We start from the raw sequence: 15,022 nt of genomic DNA, 5'->3' as shown, positions 1-15,022 counted from the left end.
ACACATTCTAGAGTCACGCCTGGCCCACCCTAATGGCGACATTTCGAAAAGGCGCCCACCTATAGACCTAATGCCCACTCCCTCTTAAAATGCTCAGTAACACTTTTCGTTTGATACCCATATCGTACAAACATTCTAGAGTCACCCCTGGCCCACCCTAATGGCGATATCTCGAAAAGGCGTCCACCTATAGACCTAATGCCCACTCCCTCTTAAAATGCTCAGTAACACTTTTCGTTTAATACCCATATCGTACAAACATTCTAGAGTCACCCCTGGCCCACCCTAATGGCGATTTCTCGAAAAGGCGTCCACCTATAGACCTAATGCCCACTCCCTCTTAAAATGCTCAGTAACACCTTTCGTTTGATACCCATATCGTACAAACACATTCTAGAGTCACCCCTGCCCACCCTAATGACGATATCTCGAAAAGGCGTCCACCTATAGACCTCATGCCCACTCCCTCTTAAAATGCTCAGTAACACCTTTCGTTTGATACCCATATCGTACACACATTCTAGAGTCACCCTTCGTCCACCTTTATGGCGATATCTCGAAAAGGCGTCCACCTATAGAACTAAGGATTACTCCCTTTTAAAATACTCATTACCATCTTTCATTTGATACCCATATCATACAAACACATTCTAGAGTCACCCCTGGCCCACCCTAATGGCGACATTTCGAAAAGGCGCCCACCTATAGACCTAATGCCCACTCCCTCTTAAAATGCTCAGTAACACTTTTCGTTTGATACCCATATCGTACAAACATTCTAGAGTCACCCCTGGCCCACTCTAATGGCGACATTTCGAAAAGGCGCCCACCTATAGACCTAATGCCCACTCCCTCTTAAAATGCTCAGTAACACTTTTCGTTTGATACCCATATCGTACAAACATTCTAGAGTCACCCCTGGTCCACCTTTATGGCGATTTCTCGAAAAGGCGTTCACCTATAGAACTAAAGCCCATTCCCTTTTAAAATACTCATTACCACCTTTCATTTGATACCCATATCGTACAAACACATTCTAGAGCCACCCCTAGTCCACCTTAATGGCGATATCTCGAAAAGGCGTCCACCGATAGACCTAAGGCCCACTCCCTCTTAAAATGCTCAGTAACACCTTTCATTTGATACCCATATCGTACAAACAAATTCTAGAGTCAGCCCTGGTCCACCTTTATGGCGATATCCCTAAATGGCGTCCATCAATAGAACTATGGCCTACTCTCTCTTAAAATACTCTTTAATACCTTCCATTTGATACACATGTCATAAAACCACATTCCAGGGTTACCCTAGGTCCATTTTCCTACATGGTGATTTCCCTTATTTTGTCTCCATAGCTCTCAACTGAGTATGTAATGTTCGGTTACACCCGAACTTAGCCTTCCTTACTTGTTATCCTTCTCCTTTCCTTCCTTTTTCCTGCTTTATATCATTACTGACATTGTTATTATACTGATCGTTTTCTTCCCCCTCTTTTTCTATTTCACCTTTACATAAACTTTTTTATATCCAGCTGTACTTGTACACAGGGTATTATAACTTTGATTGGATAACGGTTGGTTGTACAGGTATAAAGGAATCGAGATAGATATAGACTTCCATATATCAAAATCATCAGAATCAAAAAAATTTGATTAAAATTTTAAAAGATGGGCGTGGCACCGCTCTTTTTATGACTAAGCAATTTTCTATGTTTCGAGAGCCATAACTCGAAGAAAAATTAGTTCAGATTAGAACCATATTGAGACGAATATTAGTGACACTAAGTGATACTCACATCCCTAGTCTGATGCTAAGTAAATGAAGTCACAACAACAATAAAGCAGACAGTCACTTGTATCTACATAAACGAATCAATCATTATGTCTACACCAAAGATTATCGAAAAGTAAAGATGTTGCAGAGACGAAAAATCATGTGAAGCAAGCTTCACAAAACCTATAGTAGGTTACATTCACCACTTACCACAGCAGAATTTGTTAACTACCACAGTCTGTATTTGTTATTTAATAATTATTTGTACACTTTTTATTCAGCTAATGTGTTCAGAATTTACATTTTTACACTCTAAAACTACAATCAGTGTATTTTTGTGATTAAATTATGTTAAAAATTGTGTTAAAGTTTTTGGTGTGGTGGAAGTGACATACTAGAATTTTGTTACGCTCCGCTGCTTTCCACCGAAGTTTGCGCCTGCAACATCTTTACTTTTCGATAATCTTTGGTCTACACATCTGTACGTACACGCAGCGGAGAAACAACGCACAACCACATGCATATATCTGAGATACTCCCGAAAGTATGTAATGAGAGAAGCTATGCAATCGTGCATCTGTAGTTACAGCTGAGAAATTTGATAGCTGATTGCCAACTAGTAGATGCTGGAAATGGAAGCGCCTAGAAGATGCGAACGAGGAAATCAGAGAGTATAATAGGCAGCAACAGTAGAGGCGCGATAATCAGTTGGATTTAAGACGCCATCTAGCGAGCAATAGCAGTATTATTTTGAAAATCAGTTTCATTTAAGGCCCGTACAAAGTTGTGAAGAAGATCAGTAATTCCATCTACCGCATACAAACCATCGGGAAACCACAAAATAGAAGGGTGGTTCATTTGGAGATGCTAGCAGCGTTTGGATCGGCAGATTTGTCTGATCGGGACGATCAGACTTAGGTGGAGGGCAGTGTGACGAATATTAGTGACACTAAGTGATACTCACATCTCTAGTCTGATAATAAGTAAATGAAGTCACAACAACAATAAAGCAGACAGTCACTTGCATCTACATAAACGAATCAATCATTAAGCGGCAGTCATTGGTGCCGTATGTCGTATCGCTGTAGTCGTATCCCTAACGTAATCAGCTGTTTGTTGTTGCGACAGTAAACCAAAAACCAATTGGTTGGCTACGATACGGTTACGACCTTAGCGGCACCAATAATCGATTGCATTGATTTCCATAAGGTTGGTCGAATCAGCTGTTATAAGGTTATCTGAGATACTCCCGAAAGTATGCAATAAGAGAAGCTATAAAATCGTGCATCTGTAGTTACAGCTGAGAAATTGGATAGCTGATGGCCAACTAGTAGATTCTGGAAATTGAAGCGCCTAGAAGATGCGAACGAGGAAATCAGAAAGTATAAAAGGCAGCAACAGTAGAGGCGCGATAATCAGTTGGATTTAAGATGCTATCTAGCGAGCAATAGCACTATTATTTTGAAAATGCTTAAATGAAAAGCAAGCTATTGGTTGTTATTGTGAAGTACATTAATAAAGGCCATTTTGCATTATTAAAAATTGGAGTAATTTATTCAACAGTTCAGCGATACGAACGTTAGTAGAAGGTTGCAAATAAGAGGAATTGCAGTAAATTCGTTACAATATGTATATGTATTATTGCGCAGCCTTGTAACACTATTAAGCACACAAAACAAACAACACCAGCATTTCAAGTGTACAGCTGGGTATGTAATGTTCGGTTTCACTCGGACTTAGACTTCCTTATTTGTCTTATTCTATTTGGTTGATTTTCCGACATGGTGGAATATGATGTATATTGGAACGATTTTCCGTCATCCCTTGTCAAATTTGGTTTTGAGACAATTATTATTTATTTTCAATACCTTTAACTTTCTCTTTTTCTATATCACCGATTTGTTTTCCTGCCTTTTTTAACTTTCATTAACTAAATTGCTGCCTGATTTCGCTCATATCAACTCTACCACGTCTACACTTGCGTTTACGAGTACATTCCGTATTCCCATCCAAAAGCATCACCCTAATGTAATAAATATGAAAAAAAATATACATAAATTATTTACTTACTTAAGAATATGTTGGGATGGCGAATGCAAAAAAATTGTAATTTTTAGCAATATTCATACAAGGATAACATGGGTTAATTAAATTGATGATTTTGCAGAATGTTTAGTCATATTCATTGATTAAATTGAATAGTCCTGTACAGTGCACATAATTTTTACTACACTACCCTGCATCAAAAAATTGTAAATACAGCACTTGTTGCAAAATAAAAGGTATGATATAAGTTGCGTTAACTGGTACAAACGAAAATTCTTTTGCACAATTAATTATCACTTTATAAGGATGAAATGGCATTAAAACATCTTTGACAAAATCTAACCGCTTACCTTTTTAATTCGAGTAACCCATGCATTCCGTTAAATCCAGCTCAAATAATTGTGCATACAGCAAATATGTACCGCGCAAACCATGCAATGCTTGCTGTTGTAAATAACGGTAGTTATTTTTGCGTCATAAAGGTTCATGCACATTATAGACGTGATATGTAGCGACAAAATATTCTTTGCATGTATTCTTATAAAGCCATGCACACCTAGAGACAGTCGTACGACACGACAACAAGCCAACAAGGCAAAAATGCCGCGAATATTTTGTCGGAACGTGTCGCTACATGTCGCGTCGCATAATGTGCATGAACCTTAAGCGGACATATTAGAGGTCATGCTCGTTGTTTTTCAGTGCATTTTTTTACTTGCAGTCTTGAACACCTCGACATGGAGAGTCGAGTGCTTAAAAAGCACTCAGAAGTACCGGTTGAAATTAAAAAAATTAATTGTAAGGTTAAAATTAGAGGGAAGAGCTACGGTGCAATATCGGCAATTGTTGACAGACCTCGTGCTACCATTCAATCCGTCGTAAAAACGATCGAAAAGAAGGGAACGTTTATTATGGTAAAAGGTAGAGGACGAAAAAAAAAAAATTAAATCAGTATACCGAGCGAGTAATAGAACGAAAAGTTAAAGCTGATCCGAAAATCGGAGCTCCTAAGATTGCAGCAAACATAGAGGAAACTGGGGAGGCCCGTTGTTAACCCACAAACCATCAGAAATTTCCTGAAAACTAAAGCGTACAAGGAGTGCGTCTCACGTAGAAAGCCATTTATATCAGCGAAGAATGCAGTAAAGCGATTGGAGTACGCGAAAACCTATGTTGATAAGCCGGATAATTTTTGGAACAATGTTATATTTAATTTTATACAACATCTTTGGGTCAGATGGAAGAAGATTTGTATGGAAGAAAGCGGATTCTGCTCTAAGAAAGGAAAACCTCACTCCTACCGTAAAGCACGGTGGCTGTATTGTACTGGTTTGGGGCACAATGGCAGCTAGTGGAGTTGGAAACCTGGCATTTGTAGAAAGTACTATGGATAGATTTAAATGTTTATCTATTCTGAAAGACAATTTAAAGCAGAGTGCCGAGAAACTGGGTGTCGGCTCTGTTTTCAAGGTAGTGCAAGACAATGACCCCAAGCATAGTTCTGAAGTTATACGAACTTACTTGCTTCGCAATTGCAAATCTGTGCTCCCACATCCGCCCAGTCCCCAGACTTGAATCCTATCGAGCATTTATGGGTTATATTGGAAAAAAATTAGGAAGCACACAATAAAGAACAGAGATCAATTAAAAAGGATTATCGAAGAGCAGTGGAAAAATATTTCGCCTGAAGAAACCAAAAAGTTGGTATTTTCCATGAAAAATGGACTATAGAGCGCAATTGAAGCAAAAGGGTACCACACGTCTTATTAACACGTATCAATTCTAAGTAAACTTTAAGTTTTCTTTACTGTATGCACAATTTTTTTATGTAACATTCTGAGGATAATTACTTTGTGTTATTTTCCCCATGAATATATCTTATTTATTCGTTAAATTTTTTGTTATTAATTGCTTTATGAATAAAAAAAATTTAAAACAGTAAAAACTTTCAGTAAAATTCGTTTAATACTTAAGATTTCATCACTTTCTTCCCAAAGTCAGTGCTGTATTTAAAATTTTTTGATGCAAGTAAGTCTTCAAGTACAACAGAAAAGTCTTTCAGTACCACTAGAAAAATAGATAGAACTTAAAATAGCGTAGACTGTGCCAACTATGATTAAAACAGGCGTATGTTAAAGTAGTGTGACGAATATCAACATCACTAAGCTGTTAGTTAATTATCGTGCCACAACAAAAAATGAAGCAGCCACTCGTATGTACATGTACACATTAAAGCTAGCCACACTTATGTACAAGACAACGAAAAGATACCTCACAAACACAGAGGTAGTCATCAGCCGAAGTAGTTACTCACACCTACACAGGCATATGGCTATGGGAGAGGCGTGGACTACAGACCTTAGGAGAAATAGGTGAGCGTGGAAACCGAGAGTATAAAAGCAGCGTAAGCGGAGTAATAACCAATCAGTTTTGTTTTAAAAACGGTATTGGTTGTGAAGTATAATTGTGAAGTACTACTCCCAAAGTAATCTAAATAAAGACCTGTTTGCAATACTGAATATTGGAGTGATTTATTCAACAGTTTAGCGATTCGAACATTAGCAGAAGGTTTCAAATAAGCGGAATTTTCCTAAATTCGTTACAGTAGTTTTTTGAATAAGTATTTTATTAATGTTACTCATACGCCCCGGCGTTTTTGAAATGTTATTCGTAGTGTGTGGAATAGGGATGTAGTAATTGTGAAATAATTTTTAAACTCCATAGTAAGATGTTGTCTATCTACATATATCAAATTCATTATTTTCTCAATGCGTATAATTTACTTACCTGTTGTTTGACTTGGTATTTTAAAACGTTTTTCAATTGTGGTCAATGTAACAACAAAGTACATATAGGACATGGCTTGTATGGTCCCCAATAGGCCGTAAACGACCATAAATGATTTAGTTGTTGCATAACGTTGCATCCATGCTGGATGCCATTTGGCTAAGCCACATAAGCGTTCACCTGGACGTTGACGTGTTGACGCTTCCGGCATATTATGTATATGGCGCTTAACGTAAGCGTTTAATGTTAATATGGCGAAACTGAAAACAGCAAGAATAATATTACAAATGATTCCTTTTATAATAGCGAACCTTAACAGCAACTTTTGTGTAACGAACAGAAATAAAATTTACAGAAGAAGTTTGCCACCACATGTTTCCAAGGGATAAAATTTCAAATACAAAAGTTAGAATTATCTCATCTGTTATACGGCAACATAAAGTCAACTTTTTCCTTGGAAATATGCCACTTGAAACTATGGAACTAGGATGTGGGGAATAGCCTTTATTGAGATATTTGATTGGGCAGGGTCGGATTAACCCTTAACGGGGCCATAGGCAACCATAAAATTGGGGGCCCTTTTTTCACGTCCGTTCCCTTCTTTTTTCGATCAAAAAATTTTAACTTATATCTTTCATAAACATTTTATTGTTACAATGTAATAATATCAATAAAATTACTATCTACATTTTAACCATGTCGGTTTCTACATTTGTTTTCGGCAAATTCGTCAATTATATCATCAATATCGATTTTGTTCAATAAATCTGACTCAATGCATAGTATACCTAACATCTCGAGTCGCTCTTGTCGCGTTTTAGCTCTTTCAGCAGCTTTGATTCTTTTTAATTGGATATGCTGTTAGTAATAATCGCAGCAACAAAACACAGCAAGCAGCAACACTTATGTACAAGTCAACGAACAACATTCCACATATATAACCAGCAGCAGTGGAGCAGAAGTGAAGAAATATCTCACGCACATACATGTAGTCATCGAAGTAGTAGCCGAAGTAGTTACTCACACATACACACGCATAAACTAGATATATACATGTATATAGCTGGTAACCAAGCATGACTTACAACTGTTCGCGAAATTACTAGACCTTAGGAGAGATGGGTGAACGAGAAAACCGAGAGTATAAAAGCAGCGCAAGCTGAGGAATTAGTAATCAGTTGGATTTAACCACGCTTTTGTGAAGTACGCGATATTGAGGTATAATTGTACTAGTCCCAAAGTAGACTAAATAAAGACCAATATTGAATATTTGATTTATTTATTCGACAGTTCAGTGATACGAACGTTAGCAGAAGGTGCAAAATATCAGGAAATCCCCAAATTCGTTATGCATTTATTTGTCATCCATCATTAATCATTCACTCATTCATAATTCTAGTTGAAATTTCCGCTTGAAGGCTTCTACACCCTCTGTTCAAAAATAAGCGAAATTTTTCCAAATAAAAACAACCAGATAATTCTTTTTTATTATTTAACTAGCAGACCCGGCAGACGTTGTTCTGCCCTAAATTTGTATATCTGCATACATTTTAATAAGTTTTTCCGTCTAACTCTCCCTCGCCCCTCTACACTTTTTCCTAATCTTTGTATTCACTCCTCCCTCCGTATTTTTCGCTTCATCTATCTCCATCTTCGTTTCATTCTATCTCTTTCTCAGTATCCTTCTCCTTCTCTCTTTTCTCTTCTCTCAAGTTTTTCTCATTCTTCTTCATATGTTATTGCCAGTCCCAGAGGGTGGTATGTATTTTGTTCCAGTCCCATTCCGAGTCTCAGTCCCAGTCCCACTCCGAGTCTCAGTCTCAGTCCGTCTTTGGTCTACTTCCCGGAAAAAAGCATCGGAAATACTAATATAGGGAAATTTATATACCAAATTCAGGCAAATCGAATAGGACGTATGTAAATAGGTATGTAGGAATTATTAATTCATGTCTTTATTTCGACTTCGCATGCATATTTATCAGTTTTGCCAGGTTGATGCTACTAAATCGAATATCACAATGAAAATTACTTAATAACTCTCAGCAACAGCTTTCATTTGATATCCAAAATACACACACATTCTATGGGTGCCCGGGTCCACGTTTTGGCCTATATCTCGAGACCCTAGTCACCAATAGGTATGGAAACTTCCCTGTACTAAAGCACTCATTAGCAGCTTTCATTTGATATCCATACTGTATAAACACATTCTAGAGGCGCCCGGGTCCACTTTTTGTCTTATTTCTCGATACCCTAGTCACCAATATCTATCCTGGTCCACTTCCCGGAAGAAAAATTATCCGACATTTTATTCTAAATATAACTCTACCTACATATTAAATTTCAGGCAAATCGAGCCATATATACGACAGTTTAGAATAAATCGGTCCCTGGTCCACTTCCCGAAAAAACACTTTTCACAAACACTCTCCGGGTTCCTATTTAGTTATCCTAAAAATTTCATGGCAATCTTTCTATCCGTTCTCGAGTTATGGAGTGACAATCAAAATGTACACTTCTTTTTATATATGGGGTATTCCATCCCATTTCGACCAATTTTGAACCTGACCCCTTTAGAATTGGCTGAAAGTTTTTCTTCTTTTTCTAGCTTACGAAAGACGTTTTTAAGAATTTTTTCAAATTTTTTCATCCAACTCAAAAAAAGTTATGAATTTTTAAAAAAACACCGTTTTTGTTTTTAAAATGCTATAACTTTTTCAAAAATTGACCGTTGGGGATCATTTTTTTTTTTTTAAATTTGTTTTTAAATAACTTTTCGGAAAAAATACAAAAAAATTTTTAAAGTTTTTCTTTTGTAATTTTTCAGTTTTTCGAGATTTTTCGAATTTCGCCATTTTTTTTTTTCTCATAAAAAACTTCAATCAATTCTGCAATCATCCCCACTAATACTGGAGTGGGCCGATTATTATTATTTTTTTTATTTAATTGAAAAAAAAAACTTTAAAATTTTTTTTGTATTTTTTCCGAAAAGTACATTTAAAAACAAATTGTTTAAAAAAAAGATCCCAAATGGTAAATTTTTGAATAACTTATAGCATTTTAAAAAAATGCCGTTTTTTTTTTAAATTCATATCTTATTTTGAGTTGGACCCCGTTTTTGTTTTCAAAATACTATAACTTTTTCAAAAATTGACCGTTTGGGATCATTTTTTTTTAAATATGTTTTTAAATGTACTTTTCGGAAAAAATACAAAAAAAATTTTAAAGTTTTTTTCAATTAAATAAAAAAAAAAAATTCTCGGCCCACTCCGGGATTAGTGGGGATGATTGCAGAATTGATTGAAGTTTTTTATGAGAAAAAAAAGGGCGAAATTCGAAAAATCTCGAAAAACTCAAAAATTACAAAAAAAAACTTTAAAAATTTTTTTGAATTTTTTCCGAAAAGTACATTTAAAAACAAATTTTTAAAAAAAAAAGATCCCAAACGTTCAATTTTTGAAAAAGTTATAGCATTTTGAAAACAAAAACGGTGTTTTTTTAAAATTCATAACTTTTTTTTGAGTTGGATGAAAAAATTTGAAAAACTTCTGAAAAACGTCTTTCGTAAGCTAGAAAAAGAAGAAAAACTTTCAGCCAATTCTAAAGGGGTCGGGTTCAAAATTGGTCGAAATGAGATGGAATACCCCATATATAAAGGAACTCCAAACTTAGCAATGGAAGTTTTTTTCGCCTTTCTCATTCACATACAAAATTTCGCGAAGCACTGCTATAAAAAAAAAATTGTTAACATATTTTCAAATTGCAGTTTTTAACTGTGAAAAATGTTAGAAAAATACCAACCAGTGGGAGAAATAGTTTCATGTGCAAAGTGTCAAAGCACCCTTAGTCAAAGAAATGTAGAATTCTTCTTATTATGCTTTGCTTGCTACAAAAGTAGGAAGTTGGCTACTTTTCATGTCAGATGGCGCCAGTGTTGCTCGATCTGCCTTCTATTCCCTTGCCCTGGCTACTTAGATTTCATTTTACCTTATACGGACTTGAAATATATTTTTTTTATTCATGGGTAATTGGATTTGATTATCAAAACCTAAATAAGGCATATTTTTTTAGGTGCTTACTGTCGCTTTTATCTTTCATTCATTGTTTTATGATCAATTTGTGGCGTTGGCTACTGCATACTCGTATATATGTACATATCATTGATTATTATACTCAGCTGAGCAGAGCTAACAGAGTATATTAATTTTGTTCGCATAGCGGTACCCCGTAACGCCATAAACTAAACGAGATAGATAAAGACTTCTATATATCAAAATGATCTGGCCGAAAAAAGAAATTCATTTAGCCGCGTCCGTCCGTCCGTCCGTCTGTCCGTAAACACGATAACTTGAGTAAATTTTGAGGTATCCTAATGAAATTTGGTATGTAGGTTCCTGAGCACTCATCTCAGACCGCTATTTAAAATGAAAGAAATTGGACTATAACCACGCACGAGATAATTCATTACCAAAGACGGATAAAGCAATGCAGCTTGATTAGTGGGTTGACCTTATGACGCAGAATAGAAAATTAGTAAAATTTTGCACCGCCCACTTTTAAAAGAAGGTAATTTAAAAGTTTTGCAAGCTGTAATTTGACAGCCGTTGAAGATATCACGATGATCGTTACTCTTATTACTGTATGTGTGGTAAATAAAAATTAGCAAAATCGGATGACGAACACGCCCACTTAAAAAAGAAATTAAAAGTCAAATTTTAACAAAAAATTTAATATCTTAACAATATATGAGTAAATTATGTCAACATTCAACTCCAGTAATGATATGGAGCAACAAAATACAAAGATAAAAGAAAATTTCAAAATGGGCGTGGCTCCGCCCTTTTTTATTTTATTTGTCTAGAATACTTTTAATGCCATAAGTCAAACAAAAATTTACCGATCCTTCTGAAGTTTGGTAAGGGCATAGCTTCTATGACGATAACTGTTTTCTGTGAAAGTGGGCGAAGTGGGTTAAAGCCAAGCCCATTTTTTATACACAGTCGACCGTCTGCCCTTCCGTTCAGCTGTTAACACGATAACTTGAGCAAAAATAGATATATCTTTACTAAACTTAGTTCACGTACTTATCTGAACCCACTTTATCTTGGTATTAAAAATGGGCCAAATCCGACTATGACCACGTCCACTTTTTCGATATCGAAAATTTCGAAAAATGAAAAAAATGCCATAAGTCGATACCAAATACGAAAAACGGAGTGAAACATGGTGATTGGATTGGTTTTTTGACGCAAAATATAACTTTCGAAAAAGCTTTGTAAAATGGGTGTGACACCTATCATATTAAGTAGAAGAAAAAGAAAAAGATCAGCAGGGCGAATTCAAAAGCCCTTGGAATCATGACAGGAATACTGTTCGTAGTATTACATATATAAATAAATTAGCGGTACCCGACAGATGATGTTCTGGGTTACCCTGGTTCACATTTTGGTCGATATCTCGAAAACGCCTTCACATATACATCTAAGAGCCACTCCCTTTTAAAACCCTCATTAATACCTTTGATTTGATACCCATATCGTACAAACACATTATAGAGCCATCCCTGGTCCACCTTTATGCCGATATCTCGAAAAGGCGTCCACCTATAGAACTATGGCCCACTCCCTTCTAAAATACTCTTTAATACCTTCCATTTGATGCTTATGTCATACAAACACATTCGAGGGTTACCCTAACCCTAGGTTCATTTTCGTGCATGGTGATTTTCCTTATTTTGTCTCCAAAGCTCTCAGCTGAGTATGTAATGTTCGGTTACACCCGAACTTAGCCTTTCTTACTTGTTCTTAAAATAAATGCTTTTTCAATTTATGGATTCTGTCTGAATGACCAGCAAGTTTTTTTTTTTACAAATAAAATTGGCTCATAAACAATTAAAGAACAATAAAAAATTGGAATCCTTGAGACTACCATTTGCTATTTTTGATAACGATAATAATTATAATTTTCCTATGTTGACATGTGCAGGTGTTTACTGAAGGTAGCACCAAAGAGCAGGGCTACAAAACAGTTTTAAACGAAAGCAGTTTCAAAGTTGAGCTTTCATTTTTCAAACTCAACCATGAATTGGTTTATTTTAAGTTAGAATACGGTCACTATTCTAAAGGATTTACTCCAATTTTATAAAACTACAATGCCATAAAAGGATATGATCTGCACCGGAAAAATAGAGCGCGCGTCTCGCAAAGTCAACACTTCAGCTTCGACACTCTTTATCCCGACCGGCAGAATATCTGGAATTATACCCTGATTTCCGACCGAAGCTGCAGTCCCAGCAAGAGAACGTAACCTATCACGACAGCTGAACCCTAGATACCATGAACCAATAAATAGATCCAGCATTAAAAAATGAGAGAGCAAAAAATCATAGTTAGCTGGAAAATAAATTTTATCGGCGTGACGTCACGCTTTTGACAACATGTTTCATTGCTGATGCAGTGTTCAGACTTTTTTCAAATCGGAATGTTTTGCTCCGCTCTTACATCGTACTAAATTTTTTATCTCAAAGGTTTATTTGGGTCGAGTTGAAAACTAAATAGTATCACTACCTAAATAGTATACTACTAATACGTAAGAAAAGCTGATTGTTTATAAGTGACGATTGGATGAAATGACGTGAATTTATTGTTCGTGTCTTAAGACATGTTTGTTCACATTTTACTTACAGTTTTTGTACTTTTTTCGTACGGAATGATAATAGAAGGAGTAAAAATGTGTCCGGAAGCGATCTGTAAATCCTGTCAAAATTCAACATACAGCACTTCTTGAAGTTTTATATAAAAATGATGTACGTTGAGTCAGTAAGGTCAGCTAACCCTGTCTTGCGATAACAATTGGGAGCACCAAGCAAGGTCAAATCTTCCTCCAACTGTCTCTCCTAACTCAGTGAAGATCTTCTCTTTCCTCTATATACAAACTGCCGGAGCGTATTAGTTCCTCCGCATAACATGACCTAGCTGCACTATAGTCATATCTGCGAAAAGCTCATATAGCTCATCATTATACCTCCTTCGATACCCGCCTTCGACATCACGGATAGGATTATAAATCTTCCGGAAAACCTTTCTCTCCAATACTCAATGAGCCATCTCATCTTCTCTCGACACCTTCCATGATTCCGAGCCATACATCAGGACTGGTATGATGGGTGACTTGTAGAGCACGAATTTTGTTCGTCAAGAAAGGACTTTACTTTTAAATTGCCTAAAGAAGCACTTGTTGGCAGGAGTTATTCTCCATTCGATTTCTAGGCCGACATTGTTCTTGCTTTTAATGCTGCTTCCCAAATAGACGAAAACCTTCACAGTCTCGAATTTATATCCGTTAACATTGTCGTGACTACAAAGGCCACGATGACAGCAAGTACTTCTTCTTGTCCACATTTACTGCAAGACCCACTTTTTTTGCTTCTTTTTTTTATACCAACTCTTCGCCTCCACGTTTAAACAGCCCGGCGGGTATCCCGTCATTACTTGGCACCCTGTGATTTTTTAGCCGTGATATTGCTATTCTCACTTCACCATAGCTGGATGTCGGAGCGTATTTTTCATCACCCGCGATCGGGGTATCGGGTTCGTCTTCCCTCACACTCTGTACGTCAGTTATCATGTCGCCATTATCGTTCCTACAGGAATGTGCCCCGGTCTTGAAACCGACTCCATGTGCACCTGATACGGCAGATAACTTTTTTGCTGAGAAACATTTCATGGTAAAACACAATCGAAGGGTTTCCAAATCAATTTGATGCTTGTTCTTCGCCCGCTTTCAAAAAGGAAAAAAATATACTCCGAAAATTAAATTTTTACTCCGTCGTAGTCGTTTACTCAGGTAACAGTTTTAAATACTCCGAACACTGGTAGCGAAATATGAGAGAAATGTAATAAAACGAAAAACTTCAAAAACGCTACGTCACCAAACTTGTTTTTCAAATTCGATTACAAATACAACAATTCCGGAATGCGGGATCTTGGCTCATTTGTTTATGCCTAGATACCCTTATAATACGGCCCGTATCGTGTTATACGATCCGTGATCGAATATATATTTTTTAATCGCAATTGGTCTGAAATGGGAAATCGGATTAGGGAAATATGTGAAATGCTGGATTTCAGTGCTCATTAGATCTGTAACTTATTATCATTTTTACTAATCTTTTGACAGTTTGTGATTTCTCATTTGAGTGAAATTTTTTTCGATGGTGATTGGGGCCAGAATATTGGCCATTGTTCGACTGGTAAATAAACACAAACGTGCCAAATGGGAAGAGCATCTAAAGAATTGTTACTCTTCTGCGGGTGCAATAGTTATTAGAGACATCCCACTCAGCATTTGGATGATTAAATTTTCAATTTCCCTACATATAAATACAATTTGATTACTCTTTCTGACTAAATAAGGA

The 15,022-nt window shown here is 36.4% G+C and overlaps 2 protein-coding genes across 4 annotated transcripts in view; one reads left to right on the top strand and one right to left on the bottom strand.

The window, feature by feature from the left end:
* Window positions 1-15,022, top strand: part of Oatp33Eb (Organic anion transporting polypeptide 33Eb) — a 102,116-nt gene that overhangs the window by 22,600 nt on the left and 64,494 nt on the right. The gene's annotated exons all lie outside the window — the stretch shown is intronic.
* Oatp33Ea (Organic anion transporting polypeptide 33Ea) overlaps window positions 1-15,022 on the bottom strand; it is a 54,376-nt gene that overhangs the window by 22,443 nt on the left and 16,911 nt on the right. For both annotated transcript variants that reach the window (XM_067767891.1, XM_067767892.1), the window contains exon 2: window positions 6,607-6,866. In XM_067767891.1, the coding sequence (XP_067623992.1) occupies window positions 6,607-6,817 (211 nt within the window). In that variant the 5' untranslated portion in view covers window positions 6,818-6,866. The remainder of the gene's footprint in view (window positions 1-6,606; window positions 6,867-15,022) is intronic.

This window comes from Eurosta solidaginis, chromosome 2 (assembly GCF_040869045.1).
Source record: "Eurosta solidaginis isolate ZX-2024a chromosome 2, ASM4086904v1, whole genome shotgun sequence".
Classification (NCBI taxonomy): Eukaryota; Metazoa; Arthropoda; class Insecta; order Diptera; family Tephritidae; genus Eurosta; species Eurosta solidaginis.
This window is presented reverse-complemented; position numbering and strand designations above follow the sequence as displayed.